The sequence below is a fragment of the Notolabrus celidotus genome, chromosome 15 (assembly GCF_009762535.1).
Source record: "Notolabrus celidotus isolate fNotCel1 chromosome 15, fNotCel1.pri, whole genome shotgun sequence".
NCBI classification, from domain to species: domain Eukaryota; kingdom Metazoa; phylum Chordata; class Actinopteri; order Labriformes; family Labridae; genus Notolabrus; species Notolabrus celidotus.
Window position 1 is genome coordinate 20,310,632 of NC_048286.1, and position 14,587 is coordinate 20,325,218.

Here is a 14,587-nt window from a genome sequence, read left to right on the forward strand (position 1 = left end):
AATCAGATTCCTCAGCTTGGATGGGCTGATCCGATTTCTCCTCCCAGTGAGTATTTGCCCGGTCTTCAAGAAGACTCTCTCTGAAGGAACAAATGTAGCCACGATACACAGCCTCCCCTCCATCACCTGTATCCTTTATCCTCACATGTGATTGGCTGCATGGCCGCCATGTTGACCAATCAAAACAAAGTTCTGCTGTGAGCAGAGCTGGGGCTGAGCACTGTGAGGGCTAAGCAGCGAAAGGAAAAAAACGGGAGCCGGCTCTCTCTCGATGCGAGCCGGCTTTTCTGATTCACCATAAAGCATCGGCTCTCAGAGCCGCAGCTTTTGATCATGACTAATGTGCTTAATCTGTGTTACAATTATGAGGGGGCCTTGGACAATTTTCTCACCTGTAAGGGGTCCCTGGCTCCAAAAAGTTTGAGAACCTCTGCTGTAGCTAGTAGGAGTGCAAACTCCTGATAGTTAAAACAAACGGAACAAAATGAGCGACACAGCTGCACAGAAACTCCACGTTGTAGACATCGCTGATCATAATAGACATCACCACGCAGGAAGACAGTTTACAATTTTTAAATCTCTGAGAGATCTTCAAATACAGAGTGTGTCTTTACACCGGTGCAATTTGTTCAGAGTTTACGGTAACTCAAATAAAAAGCGTGACATTTGCTTTTTTTTATATCGACCACTTAGCAGGATGAATATCATGATTAAGCAGGTATATTTTGAGTCTGAGTTGAGTTGAGAAACATTTGTGGCCATTTTTGTCATTCAGATCTATTTAGGTCATTTAAGCACTGATCCTCTTATCATTATTATTATTTAATTATTTCAGTAAGGCAGCTTCCCGATTCCTTTGCTGACTCTTTTGTTTTTTTCTTAGCTCATTTTATATTTATCAGAAAAGAGAAAGCTGAGATGAGAGTTGCCCATCATTGTTACTTGGTTACACTAATAAAGTGAAGTGCTGTACATCTGTGGTTGCATTATTCTATTATCAATTTGCCATCATTTTTAAGTATGTAAGAGATGATTTCATTGATAGCCATAGACTACATGTCTTTCAATGTAGACTTCCACTGAGAGGAACATATTAGACTATTTAGGAACCAAATTAGGAACTAAATTTAGACGGTCATACCAGCTTGATCATCAATGAAAATGTCCTGGAAATGTCCTGGAAAATGATCTCTGGAAAACAGTGGGAACCCTGAATGCAATTCTAAATGTGTTTTTATTAGTGATTAACTGTGTTGAGTAGCCAATGTATTGTTTTAAATGCTGGTATGTTTTTTTTATCATTTGTATTGTACATTTGTTTACATCTTCCTGCCCAGGGACCACAGATGAAAATTAGCTTATAGCTAATTCTGGCTTGACAGTTTTTGTTTTGCATGGCCCCTGTCAAATAAACTAAGAAATAAATAAATAAATAAATAAATGTAAGACATTCTAGGGGGCAATTTTCTGTGGAAAAAATGTCTGCATACTGTTACACTGTTACAAGACATTTAGATCTGGCTGAAAAGTGAAGGTTTGTCAGAGTCTATTTAAAGATGTTGTGTAAACGTCTATGTTTGGACCAGATTTTACCTAGAAATCTGCTTCTGTCACATGATTCATATCACACTCACATATATAAATGGTTATTTATATGTAAGTGTCATCCTGTATATATTGGGATTTAATGTTACAGTCTGTCACACTCACTAACCAAAAAGTATCATGTTGAGTTCAATCCCACAATCCTCAGCATTCAGCCTCACCGCACGCCACTGATTGCCACCTAGTGCTATCAGATATCAATAAATCAGCACCCATGGATCTTGTATAGCCCTTCATAACACAACACCATTGGAAAACTTTTGCAGCTAGTACCAACATCTCTTCCTCACCAAAAAAGAGAGGACAGATGAGACTTGTTCTAACACAGGGTTGACAAATATTTTCTTTGAGTAACAGTGGTAAGATTTCTTTATCACTGTTGCTACAATGTTGTAACTTTAATTCTAACCTTACATAATTTTTTTTACTTAAGTAATAAAAAAAAAATAGCAAGTGCTCTACCAGCCTGTCGGGTATTTAGTTGTTAGGCAACAGAGCTCACATCATGACAGGCTTACAAGAACACAAAGATGCCTCTGTGTGTGCCCTGATAGGATGTTTTTCCTTCTCTCTACTTCAGCGCTGGGTTCAGCTTGTATTTATAGGCTGTGAAATGAGGCGGCCAGAGGACGGCAGGAGATAGAACAGTACAGAGGTAAAGATGGCATGTAAGGATACGGTTATGTACTGAGCAGTGGCCCTGGTGTCCTTCAGGCTTGTGTGTCAGACTCAGATTCTAAAACACACACATACACACTAACAAAACGGGAGATTGCTGCTTTTTTTTGTTTATCTCACCGCTGCAGGCACTGAGACAAAGCTGTCTGATTTCACATGTGGACCCATTTAGGGTTTCCTGGCACCTGATGGCAGATTTCTCATTGCGTGTTGGTTAACTGTATATGCACATTGAACATAATGATTAATAAATATGTGCTTTAATGTGTTCAAACAGGGGAATCAGCTGTCATTCTTTAAACCATCTGACAGCATGAATATTTTGCTATTTTGTCTGTTGAAATATGAATGGTTGCATAGTTGAGAAGGACTGTTGAATTATTCTAACCCTGTTATGCCATTGAGAAATGTTGATGATTATTCTTTTTTTGTTTTTTGCATTTTCAGTTCTCCTGAGTTCAGTTTTTTTTTCCTCTGAGTATATTTGGCATTTACTGTAATCCAGCAAGGAGTCAGATTTACAGCTCAGTTGAACACAGAGCTGCAGTGAAAAACAACAATCAATATGGGATCAATACAGGAGGAAGATGTGTGACAGGCTGCCTGTATAGTGTGTGTTCAGAGCAAAACAGCTGCTTGATTGTGTATTTCTGCATGTATGTTTCTGTTTTCTTGGATCTGCAGCTGCTGATAAGAGCGTGAACAATGTAAGCCTCGTAATAATATTCCAAGACTGTTTACATTTCAGCTGAGCGTAGGAGTTCCTCGCCAGGTGCCAAAGTAAAATAACCTTTATTTTCTCAATGCAGTAAGCGAACAGTAAATAATGCCAATCTCTATCACTGTTTTCTGTTTGTGTGAATGCCAAGAGGTTGGAACAAGTGTTGTTAATTTGTTCTTGTATCACAACATTACTAAAGCTCAATGTGAATCTAAACAGAGCTATGACTTTGCAAACTTGAGCCAGAGCAATCAACCCTTCTTTAGATGTTATCATAGACTGTATAAAATATGGATGTAGTATCAGTGACGTCACCCATCTGTTTCTGAAGCGCTGTTTTGAAGCCAATCGTCAGCAAGCGAGTGTAATGTAAAGAGGCGGGCTTTAAGCCTCCTAGCCCACAGCTACAGTGTTCCCGCCTTTCAATCAAGTCAGCTGTGCCTCTCATTGGAAGACTCGTAATCTCAATATCTTTGAAAGTACCAAGTCAGAAAAAAATTCACCCTCCTTACAGTGTGTGCCGATCGAGAAATGAGCTCTCCAGACTACACTCGTCTTTTGTACCAGGCTGTAAACATGTTTATTTCTGCTGTAAAGATCGGCTATTTTGAATTGGTGTGTATGTGGTTTCAGGTACTTCCGGAGCCAGCCTCAAGAGGCTCCTCGATGAACTGCAGCTTTTAGCAATTCCGCATTGGACTCATATTTTGAGACCGGAGGATGCTGCTTGGATGTGATGCATCTGTGTTTGTATTCATTTTCTTTGGTGAGGCATGTGCTGAGACATTAATTCACTGTGTATGAGTTCCCTGTTACAGTGAGGTCTGTAAAAAGCCGTCTGGCTATGCGGCTGTGGCCTTGGTCTCAGGTGTTGGGTGGACTCAGGAGGGAAGAAGCAGCCTGGCCTGCATCAGCACACATCATTTATCCACCTCAGACTCATTCTGCTAGGGGACACAGCTCTCATCACTCACCTCTCTCCATCAGCCCCACTGATTGGCTTATTATGTCCTTCACAGGAGAAGAGTAGGCCCTGCATCACTGCACACATCTCTGCCTCTCCACACATAAACACTTACGAATACCTCTACACACGCACACACAAGCACACACACGGTGTACGCACAAACATACACATCAAGAAATGTGAGCAGAGAACACCTTTTTGTGTCTGTCAGTTGTATATCCTCGTGGGGCACCAGCATTACACACTTGAATGAAAGAACCTGTTGGTGCACACACAGGAGAACGAGGCACACATTTCTCAAAGATACTGGACAATGACTCACTACAGATGCTGTACTACAAAACTGTTGTTGTCATGGCTACAGAAGTTACTTTGGAGGTAAATGTCATGTTAGGGGCCACTTCACCAATTTCAAATGTCAAGAAAACAGTTCCTCTAGGTGTTTCGTGATTTTTGAGGGAGCCTTGACAAGTGTCAAAAAATAGCCCTAATTATGTGATGATGATGTCACTGGGGTTATATCAGCAAAATATGTAACAGAAAGCTTTTAATACAAACAGCAATGAAAAATTTGAAAGGCAAGCAAACATGAATGGAACAATTGAGGTCATTGTAGGAGCCTTGACTGAAAAAGCCCTGTCCCCTTTGGTTTTCAGTCGGGTCCTTGGAACAGCTAACAGAGGCCTGCCAGAGGATCTCAGACTGTGACCAGGTTTGTAGGGGGATAAAAGCTCAGAGATATATAGAGGGGCAAGTCCATGTTGTGCTTTAAAAGTCAATAAAAGAATCTTGAAATCAATCCTAAAATCAACAGGCAGCCAGTGTAGATGAGCTAAAATGGGGGTGATGTGGGCACATTTTTTAGTTCCTGTTAAAAGATGAGCTGCTGCATTTTGAATATATATATTGATAACAATATACTCTTAGGTATTTTAATAGTTCTTGCCTGGTATGTTTTTAGTTACAGATTAAGGAATTGTAGAAATGAAAGTATTTGCCGGATTCAACAAATTAAAAAAAAAACCTTCAAACAAATACAGCAGTAAATCCCAGTGGCAACCTCTGGTGTTGAAACATTAAACCAATGAGAGTGCAGTATACTACAGTTAATTTAATGTTCACTTGAGGCTGACTCTAAAAGCCAAGGTTACAGCCCATAATGAAATGCCATTTTTTACAGCAGAATTAAACAAGTTTACAGCCTGGTTCCAATAATGGTTTTGTTCTAAATAGCTAATTTCTTTATTTGTACATACTGGGCGGGGTGGGGGGTTGGGTTAGGGGATGTAACTTATACATTTGATTGTATTAAGGCTGAAATGCTGAAATTTAAATTAGGGGTGTGACAGAAAGGCAGGCGCATTGTAGCTGTTTGCCAGGAGGCCAAAGGACTGTGTCTATGGATGCTTGATATTGGCTTTTCTGCAGATATACGATAATTCAATATTGTCCAACTCTTAATTTCCGATACCGATATCAACCGATACCGATATATTCAGGCTTTTTACACCAAAATTGTTTGGTAACGACATAACATATCTTCTACTGTGGAATTAACACATTATGCCTAATTGTATTGTTATGCCCCACTGGATGCATACATAAATGCAACATGGCTTTCCAAATGTGCACACTGTTTGTGCAAAATAAGAGAACAACTTCAACTTAAGTTATGGAAAAAAGTGCCAATGTGGCACTGCCATATTTATCATTTTTTAGAGATTTTAGAGAGAAACATTTAGCCTCAAACACTACAGACAATATCAAAACAAGGAAGATGCATATCTTCAGTCCAGAGTAGTGAACAAACACAGTCCTCTTTTATTCCAAGTTCAGTGAATGATAAAGGGCCATAACTTGGCAAATAATACAATCATTAAATTATAAACTGGGCTCCATCGCCCTGCTCTCTCAAAATAGTGCAAATAAAATCAAGAAAGATTCTTCTTGAGATTGGAGATCAAATTTGATGTATTAAAGGAAGACGCCTTGTTTCCTCCTCACATAACCAACGCTTTGCAGTCACTGCAAATTGCAAATTTACGATTCGTAGGTGACACTTGGAAACAGTTCCAAACCACGGACGTCTCATGCACTGGGCGAGCAAGCTTGTTAGCCACGGTTAGCAACCCACGAGTCTAGCGTGTTGTTGTTGTTGTGATACGTCATCAAGCACCCGCCTGTAAATGTCCCATGCTGCGTTCATGCAGGCTCGGAATTGCTAAAGCCTACCGAACAAACATCGGTTATAAAAACCTGATATCGATAATTCCCGATATTATATTTTTAAGTCAATATTGGCCGATTATATCGCCCATCCCTAACTGTGTCAACTCCACCTCTTTGCTTGTCCTAGATGGAATGAAAGTTACATTGAGTCAGTGTTTCCAATATGGTGGCCACCATTGTTTGGCTTTAAAACCCCTCCACAGGAACTAGCAGTTTACATAACTAAGACTAAGTCCATGTTTTATAGGTTCTATACAGTCTATGAGTACAGCATTAGAAACATTTTAGCCATCCATTGTGTGACATACATGGTTCTGAACGCTATGCATGGACAACAAATCTCCCTATAGATGTTCTTATGGCGTTACATACCATAGCTGTGTGCTGCACAGCTCCAGCAGGCTATTTAAAACCCATAGAAACTATAATGGCGCATTACATCACATCAATGAGTTCATAATGCAGACAAAAGCCCAGCATACCAGCTGCTTCTACCTGTCTCTGTTTATGGAAAAATATACTGGCTGTTGGCTTACTGGCTCTTCACTTGGCGGAAGGCCCCCAACATCCAGGATTAGGATTCAAATCCAAAATCTCTAAATGAAATCATTACCAGCAGGGAAACAACAATGAAACAAGTGGTGAGGGCCTGTGCGGTTTATTGGCTGAGCTCTTCACTGGATGTATCTGCAGCAGAGCGGGGTTCATGGTGTAATAAACTGCAGTGTGCTGGAATAATCGCTGTGTGTTTCAGGCCTGATTTCACCTCAGCCACCCAGCCAGCACAAAGAAAAGAGACAGCGAGAGAAAATGTGGTGGCACGGACTCCAAGAAAGAGTCAAGAGGTCCGGAGATGAGCTTTCCACCTCACAGTGCGAAAGACTGAGAGAGAAGATGCACGTAGGTGTGTTGTTTTGCCTATAGCTGAGGATATATTTTTTAGTCTGAGGTGAACAGAGGTAACCACTCTCCCACCTTCTTTCTCCCTTATCCTCTTTGCACAATCCTTTCATTTTTCTGGCCTCTCCGCTGTCTCCAGAATGCACTCTAATTCTGCAACCAATTTCATACTGTATTTCTGCCAAAGCCTCCATTTTCCCGTCACTTCTACCCACTCACTTGTCAATCCTCCTCCACTTCAAGCGTTAAATATTCTGATTTAGACCTCCCTCTTTCATACCAGTTAATCTCTCCCTCTGCCGCTCCAATCCCCACCTTTTACTTTCCTCCTTTTCAGGATCTTTCCTCTTTTCTCCTCTCCATCCCTCCATGCCCTTCTCTCTGACCTCACCCAAACGAGCTCTAAGCCTTCCTTCTCTAAACCCTGAGAGATGCTGCGAGTGCTTAAATGTCATTGAACCTGTGCTTCTTCTCTGGGAGCTGGAGGGTGTGTGAGGTGTTGTATCTCTAATGTTTGTGTGCGTGTCTGTTTCAGAAACTGTCATGGGGGTTGTGAGTAGTACTAGTGGTGATTAATGTGCTGTCTTCTCTCCTGTCATGCAGATCGGACATCCTGGGAGGCGGAAAGCAGCACATGGACAGGAAATGGGGCATCAGGAAAGAGGAAGTCAGTTTCTCCTTGATCATAGGGTTTTTCATAACAACGTAAGTCCAGTTTTTGTTCTTAGATAGCAGTAGAGGTGAGTCAAACTAAAAGAATCCTTGCACTGTTTTGAAAATGTGGGCGGCTTAGTTGTATAAGGAAAACTGTGGCAGCAATTTCTACAGAGCCCTTGATCAAAGTTTTTAAAAGCCGTTATCAGAGGTTCTGTGTGTTTTTAGTCTTTTCTAATCATCCATAAACAGACAGTTATTTCCACTTATTTAGTTACAGTATGCAAGTCATTGCGGGTGATTCAGCCAGGTATCGTGTGGCTGATTCAGATGCCCCTCAAGACTGATGTGTAACATGAAAAACTAATGTCATGGGAAACAAGGTCTGATTAGTGGATGTGTGTGTTGCAAGTATTTAATCCAGCTGTTGGCATGGGAGTTCACTTCAATGAACCTTAGTCTCTCTCTAACTTACTCAAATGGGCTTTTTGCCTACCTTTAAACATACCTGAATTCCAAGATTTTTCAATCACCTTAGCATAACCTTTTTGCAAATATGAGGAAATACATCGGGAAGTAAATATATATATATATAAAAAAAAAAACCACACACAATGTAATTTAACACAACTCAAGGTTTGGCTAAACCTTCAACCCACAACATTCCTGTTTGACAGTTTCCCATGAGATGACATTCATGCCTGTCATAGTTAACCTACTTAATAATGTAATCTCAGGTGATCTGAAATACCAACATTTTCCAATCATCAAATATATAAATGTGAGGCATTTGCAGTATTTGAAAAGACCACCTAGAGTAGAGCTTTGGTTGGAGTTTGTTAAAATTGGTAAAATGATGTGATAGAGCTCACCCTGTCTGTAAGGGTTGATAGCCTTGTTTCCATCCTGGTTCTCCGGCAACAAAGACACCAAGCTGACCAACATCCCCTGTGGCTAATTCACTTACTATTGACAAGTACCTCATAAAACCCCATATCAAAAAGATGAAGCCATCCCTTTAACATCCTGAACTAAGATTTATATCTGGACTTGTCGGTGTGGCTTGTATTTAGTATAACAAGATACTTTGACAAGCAATTAGACAAACACACTTGCGCGTGGTCTTTTAAAGGCCCACAGCCAGGTGAACCTCATTGCCTCAATCAGGAGGCACCTGCAGAGAAGGTGACAGAGGGGGGAGGGACACAGAACTTACAGCCGTAACAGTGCTGATAATGGTTTTATGCGCTCACATTTTCGCACTGAATTGACGCCATAGTTCAGCTACCTGTGACGCTTTCTGCAAAGTGAATGCTGGCATTGGATACAAATAATAAGGTGTGTAAACATATAACATGAATGCTATTCAAAGCAAAGCTGGGAGCTAAACATCTAGAATTGAACCATCAACCCTGCAATTAACAAAAAAAACATCAGGAGGCAATTGCGTTGTAATTGTGATATAATTGTGTTAAATTATAGACGTCACACAATTAACATTATTCTTGGGTGTCACAGTTCCTTCATTTGGTACAATAAGCCTTAAAGGTGACATATCACGCTTTTTTCATCAATATATATTGGTCTAAGAGGTCCCCAAAACATGTCTTTAAAGTTTATGCTCAAAAAAACACTTTGAAATCAGATTTTGGCATGCCTGAAAAGTCCTCTTCTTCAGCAGTCCTCAGAACACTCTGTTTTCTCTCTGACCACGCCCCCTCCGGAAGTGGATGTGCCTCGGCTCTCCAGCACGTTGATCTAATGTTTACATGTTGGCTGAATATACACGGCTGCTCAGAGATCACGTTACTTCAACCCTCTGAATCTGATCCTGACGGAGAGGCGCCTGTAGCAGGACCTTTCTGAACGATTGGTCATAGATTTAGTGTTTCTTGTTGTTTTATTTATCAGTATGTAGACATGTGTCTTGGTACACAGCTACGAACATGTAGCTATGTGGCTATGCTAACTAGCGCTAGCACTTATCCATGATAAATAAAAATCATCCACTAGATCTTCAAATCTGCAGACGTGGGGAGTAAAACCGATTTCTGCCAGAAAGGCAGCAGGACCTTTTATGAAGGAATGGTCACAGATTTAGTGTTTCTTGTTGTTTTATTTGTCAGTATGTCGACGTGTGTCTTGGTACACAGCTACAGCTACAGCTACAGCTACGAACATGTAGCTATGTGGCTATGCTAATTAGCGCTAGCACTTATCCATGATAAGTAAAAATCATCCACTAGATCTTCAAATCTGCAGACGTGGGGAGTAAAACCGACCTTTGTGTTTATTAAGACAGCCTACAACTAGCATGCCTCCCTCCTAAGCTCCTTGTTAGCACACATTTGTGCAGGTAATGAAAAACGGAGGGGGGATTCAGTATTATTTTATACAGTCTATGGGCTGAACAAGCTCCGAGCTCTGACTCCGTGACAGACCGGATATTGTTGTTACGTAACAAAAACACGGAAGTCTGAAACGGCTCGTTTCACACACATTTACAGAAAGGTGGAGAAATCAAAACAGGGGCAGAATGGATTTTTTTCATTCTCGGGGGGTTTGTAGACATGCCAGGGACACATATTTCAGGTAAAGAACCATTAAAAAGTCAATTTTGCATGATATGTCACCTTTAAATGTATACACTGGACAAAAACATGAATGTAAAACTTGTTTTTGCTCACATTTTTCATGATCTGAACTCAAAGATCTAAGACTTTTTCTACGTACACAGAGGGGCTATTTCTCTGAAATATTGCTCACAAATTTGTCTAAATTTGTGTTAGTGAGCACTTCTCCTTTGGCGATATAATCTATCCACCTCACAGGTGTGGCATATCAAGATGCTGATTAGACAGCATGATTATTGCACAGCCTTAGGTTGGCCACAATACGTGTCTATTATGTCACATACTTTTAATTATGGCAACCAATGTAAGGGTAACCTTCATTTGAAAATGCTCATGATTTTTCTGCTGACTTATTGTCTCTCAGCCTTCAAACAGAGTAGCGCAGAAGTAAACAGAGATCTGTGGTACCGTGGATAACACTGAAGCCGGAGTGTGTTTACTCAATGAGGATGAAAGCTTAAGTCTCTGATGGAAAATTGTGCCAGTGCTCAGCCTCCAGTCTCTGGATGAAGGCTATAGAAAAGAGAACTTGGGGTGGATGGATTTGCTTATGAGGTGTGATAAGAGCAATGAAGAAATAATTGCAATTCTCCGTCATGGAGGCACGGGCTTGACTCCAGGTTACTTTCTGCCTGCTAGGAGTATAGAGCAGGTGGATGGAGGGAGATACAGACATGGAAATTAATTAAAATTCTTCCTCTCCTCCTTTCCTCTTTTAATGCATACTTAACAACTCGCTGCTCACGACCACAGGGTTAAGATCTGCAAAACTGGAGGGAAGGCGGGGCGGGGTCTACTGACACAGAGAGGGTGCAGGTGAAAGATTAATAACTACCTAGTCCTTGGCTAACAGGTAGTTATATCCACAGCTATTGGTTTTGTGTGTGATGACATTGTCTAGACCTTTGTTTATCCAGGCTCACAGATCTTGAATAGAATATCTGCTTATCTTTATACCTGAAAACTGACCGGTTTATACGTTTTAGCCAGTTTTTAAAAGCTTAGTATTTTGGCAGTTTTCTTTTTTCTACTCAACAATTTCCAGAAATTTAACAACAAATTTACAAGAAAAAATAAAGTAATTTAGTACCAGCTAGGAGGCCCCGAATAAATATTTCATTTTTCATCTTTTTTATGATTTATGAGATATCATACCATGTAAAAGACTCCTGGTTTGAAAAGAGAAGGCAGTGACATAGCACTTAAAACCTACATTCTTTTTTATAGCCCACACAGGGCAACACAACTGGTAGCCAAAGAAATTTGATTGTGAAGAAGTCTTATTTGGCTTTGTGCTGCAGAAGACTGGGACTTGTGGTTCTGATATAGGCAACAATGAGTTTACATGGTCCAAAAACATGTTAACTTAACTGGCTGGTATGTTTGCTGTTAGCTCCCAGCTCAAACACTTTGCCAACTGCCCCTGCAAGCAGTCATCCCAAGTTTCCAAAGGCAACATGCCATATTTTCCTGAGACTTTTTCTTTTAAAACTTGTGACTATGTGAATGAATTTATAATTTCTGACATCTTTATGCGGCTCTGTGCTTCTGTTACCATGAGAACCAGCTGATCAAACCACATCTAACATGTCTACATAAAACCATTGGGGCAAGTTCTTCACAACTGCAGAATGAGTTTCATAATCAGAGTTGGTGCGTATTTAGAATGAAAATTGTATTTTGTGCTGAAAATCAGATCACTTTTTGGAAGCACATTAACAGAGGGATTACAGGACTGATGATTTCTGTGAAGCAGGGGCGATTTTAGGATCATATTATTAAGGGTGATCGGACCCTGAAGGAATTATTATAGTTTCTTGCATGTGTTGGAACTTACTACAAAACCACTCATACAGTCAACATAATTTATTTTCCTACATATGAGATTTCTATCCACAATAACTTATGTTTTGCACCACAAAATATTTATTGATTATTATCAGGGATATGATTATTATTTGTAATGGTAAGACAAGGTTGATTAGAGTCCACATTTAAAGTGATTAGCACATTAATGCATCCGTTATTGTGATATAGTATTAACCATATAATGATAATTCTGTATTTTTTGCTAATCAAAAGTAACACTTTTTATATGTAAGTTATGGAAAATTATCTATTGTGAATTATGAAAAAAGTATCTGTTATCTGTTTTCTTACCCCAAATAACTAAATATTTTGTTTTTTTTAAATCTCTGGGTTATCTCAGTGAGGACAGATGTTACTTCCTGACAAGTCAGTTAGAATTTAAAGTTTAGCTACCTGTTACCTTTGAGATTTTGTGGGACTTTTGGATGAAACAAACTCATTTACTCTCTCGCAGAGAGGTGAGTCGAGATTTTCCTCTATGGATTGGGCAGAGGGATATGCTAATTGAAAATATTATTGATCAACTACACTTTAATCAAATCAAGAATATAAGATTGATATGTCTTATGAACTACCTCCTTAAAATGTTGTATTGTTGGGCATATAGTCCTCTAATTGTTTGCTTTAGCATTCCTTAAAAGGGTCTAAAAACGCCCATGCTGTAAAGTAGTTAAAGACATAATCCTTGCCACCTTAATGATGATATGTGGAGTAAGTGATACATTTATCTGTTAAAGGAAAACATGGTCAAGTCATATTACTTACACATGTTCTGGACTTTTATTTGAAATTTATTTGTAAATTATGGTGGAAAATAAGTATTTACCAAAGTTTACTGTGTAGAAGCCTGTGGCTGCATTTTTTTTTTAAGACTGTTTTAATATGTGGCCAAAATGTATCTGGTCAGGATTGTACAATTCTTGTGAATTTTTCCTTTCTCTCTGAGTTAGTTTGAGATTCACATTCCTTAGTCTTGCTTCAGCTTCAATGTGCTAATATTTGTCTATGGTATCTTTTGCATACATTAAATTCATTCCTTTAACACACCCCAACATATTTTTCCACGTTAATGTACGATTTTGTCTTTCTACATATCTCCAAAGTGATTTGTTCCATTTAAGTAGGCCTGCGTGAATGATCCAAAGAAAAGGCTTGGGTTTTGGTGGAGAGTTAGGATTTTCAGAGCAGTGGATAGAGCATGTTAACTGCGTGGTTGTGTGTGTGTGTGTGTGTGTGTGTGTGTGTGTGTGTGTGTGTATCTGAGTGCTTTTATTGGGTTTTTTAATCAGTGCGTCACGCTCTCGGTTCCGATTAGGTACAGCAGGCAGGGCTCTCCAGCCGGCTGCTTCTCAACAACAACACCCTCTAAAAAGCAGATAATGCTTCGACACTCAGACTCAAAGAAAATCATCAACTCTCTCTCTCTCTTTCTCTTTGCCTCTTTCTCTCTCGCGTTCTCTTTTCCTCCTCCACATCTACGCTCCAAATCAGATCGATGCAGTTGGAAAATGAAACTCCACAATAACAGCAAGGTGAAATGAGCCTCAGGTATGAGTTGTTTGTTTTGTCACGTGACAAAAAGAAAACAAGACAATCTAATATGAGGGAGCAACCAAAATGATTCAGTGTTGTGTCCTCTGGCTTTTAGCATGTCACAGACTATTTTCAAAGATCATCAGAGGCGAGACACAAACACGTTCACACATACACAAACTGCAGTATGTGTGTGACTAGCTGTAGATACAAAGGGACACAATAATTGTGTTTTTGCATTTGCGCATCTGCTGTGACAATATGTGATCCTTGCACTTCATTCCACATGTCAAAAAACATTATTCTTATTGCTTGCCTTTAATTGTCTCATCTTGCATCCATTTCATCTCCAGCGAGCGTGGAATCATCTCTGCGCTCCAGTCCTGTCGAAAATGATATGCGGAACAGAAAAGGGAAAACAATGAGGATGAATATGTGCATTAACAATTGTGCCTTCTGTGACTTTTCTATTAATAGAAAGAAATCAGTTCAGAGTGTGTAAAAAAAACTGTGTAACACTGTGATACAGCAGCTTTTCACCCTGTGAGGTTGGTATGAAATCTGGAATAACTCCTAAAACAGAGGGGAGAGGGCGACTGTTCAACAATCACTTTATTGTCTGCACAGTATGATGATATTCATGAATACAATTCAACACCAGCCAAAAAAGATGCAGTGCACACCTGAGCCCTCGCACAGTGTCAAATAACATAATCAAACCTATTGTGAAATGAGTAGGTTCACAAGTGTGGGATAATAGATTATATTATATTGGAACAGGACTACTTAAAACCTACT

At 39.8% G+C, this 14,587-nt stretch overlaps 1 protein-coding gene across 2 annotated transcripts in view; it reads right to left on the minus strand.

The window, feature by feature from the left end:
• The window catches only part of LOC117826516 (junctional sarcoplasmic reticulum protein 1), a 119,443-nt gene that overhangs the window by 26,349 nt on the left and 78,507 nt on the right, over positions 1-14,587 (minus strand). Inside the window, exon 2 of one of the 2 annotated variants that reach the window (XM_034702630.1) lies at positions 14,106-14,172. In XM_034702630.1, the coding sequence (XP_034558521.1) occupies positions 14,106-14,120 (15 nt within the window). In that variant the 5' untranslated portion in view covers positions 14,121-14,172. Of the gene's footprint in view, positions 1-8,626; positions 8,667-14,105; positions 14,173-14,587 lie in introns of those variants that run through there. The other variant, XM_034702629.1, reaches the window with a different exon arrangement.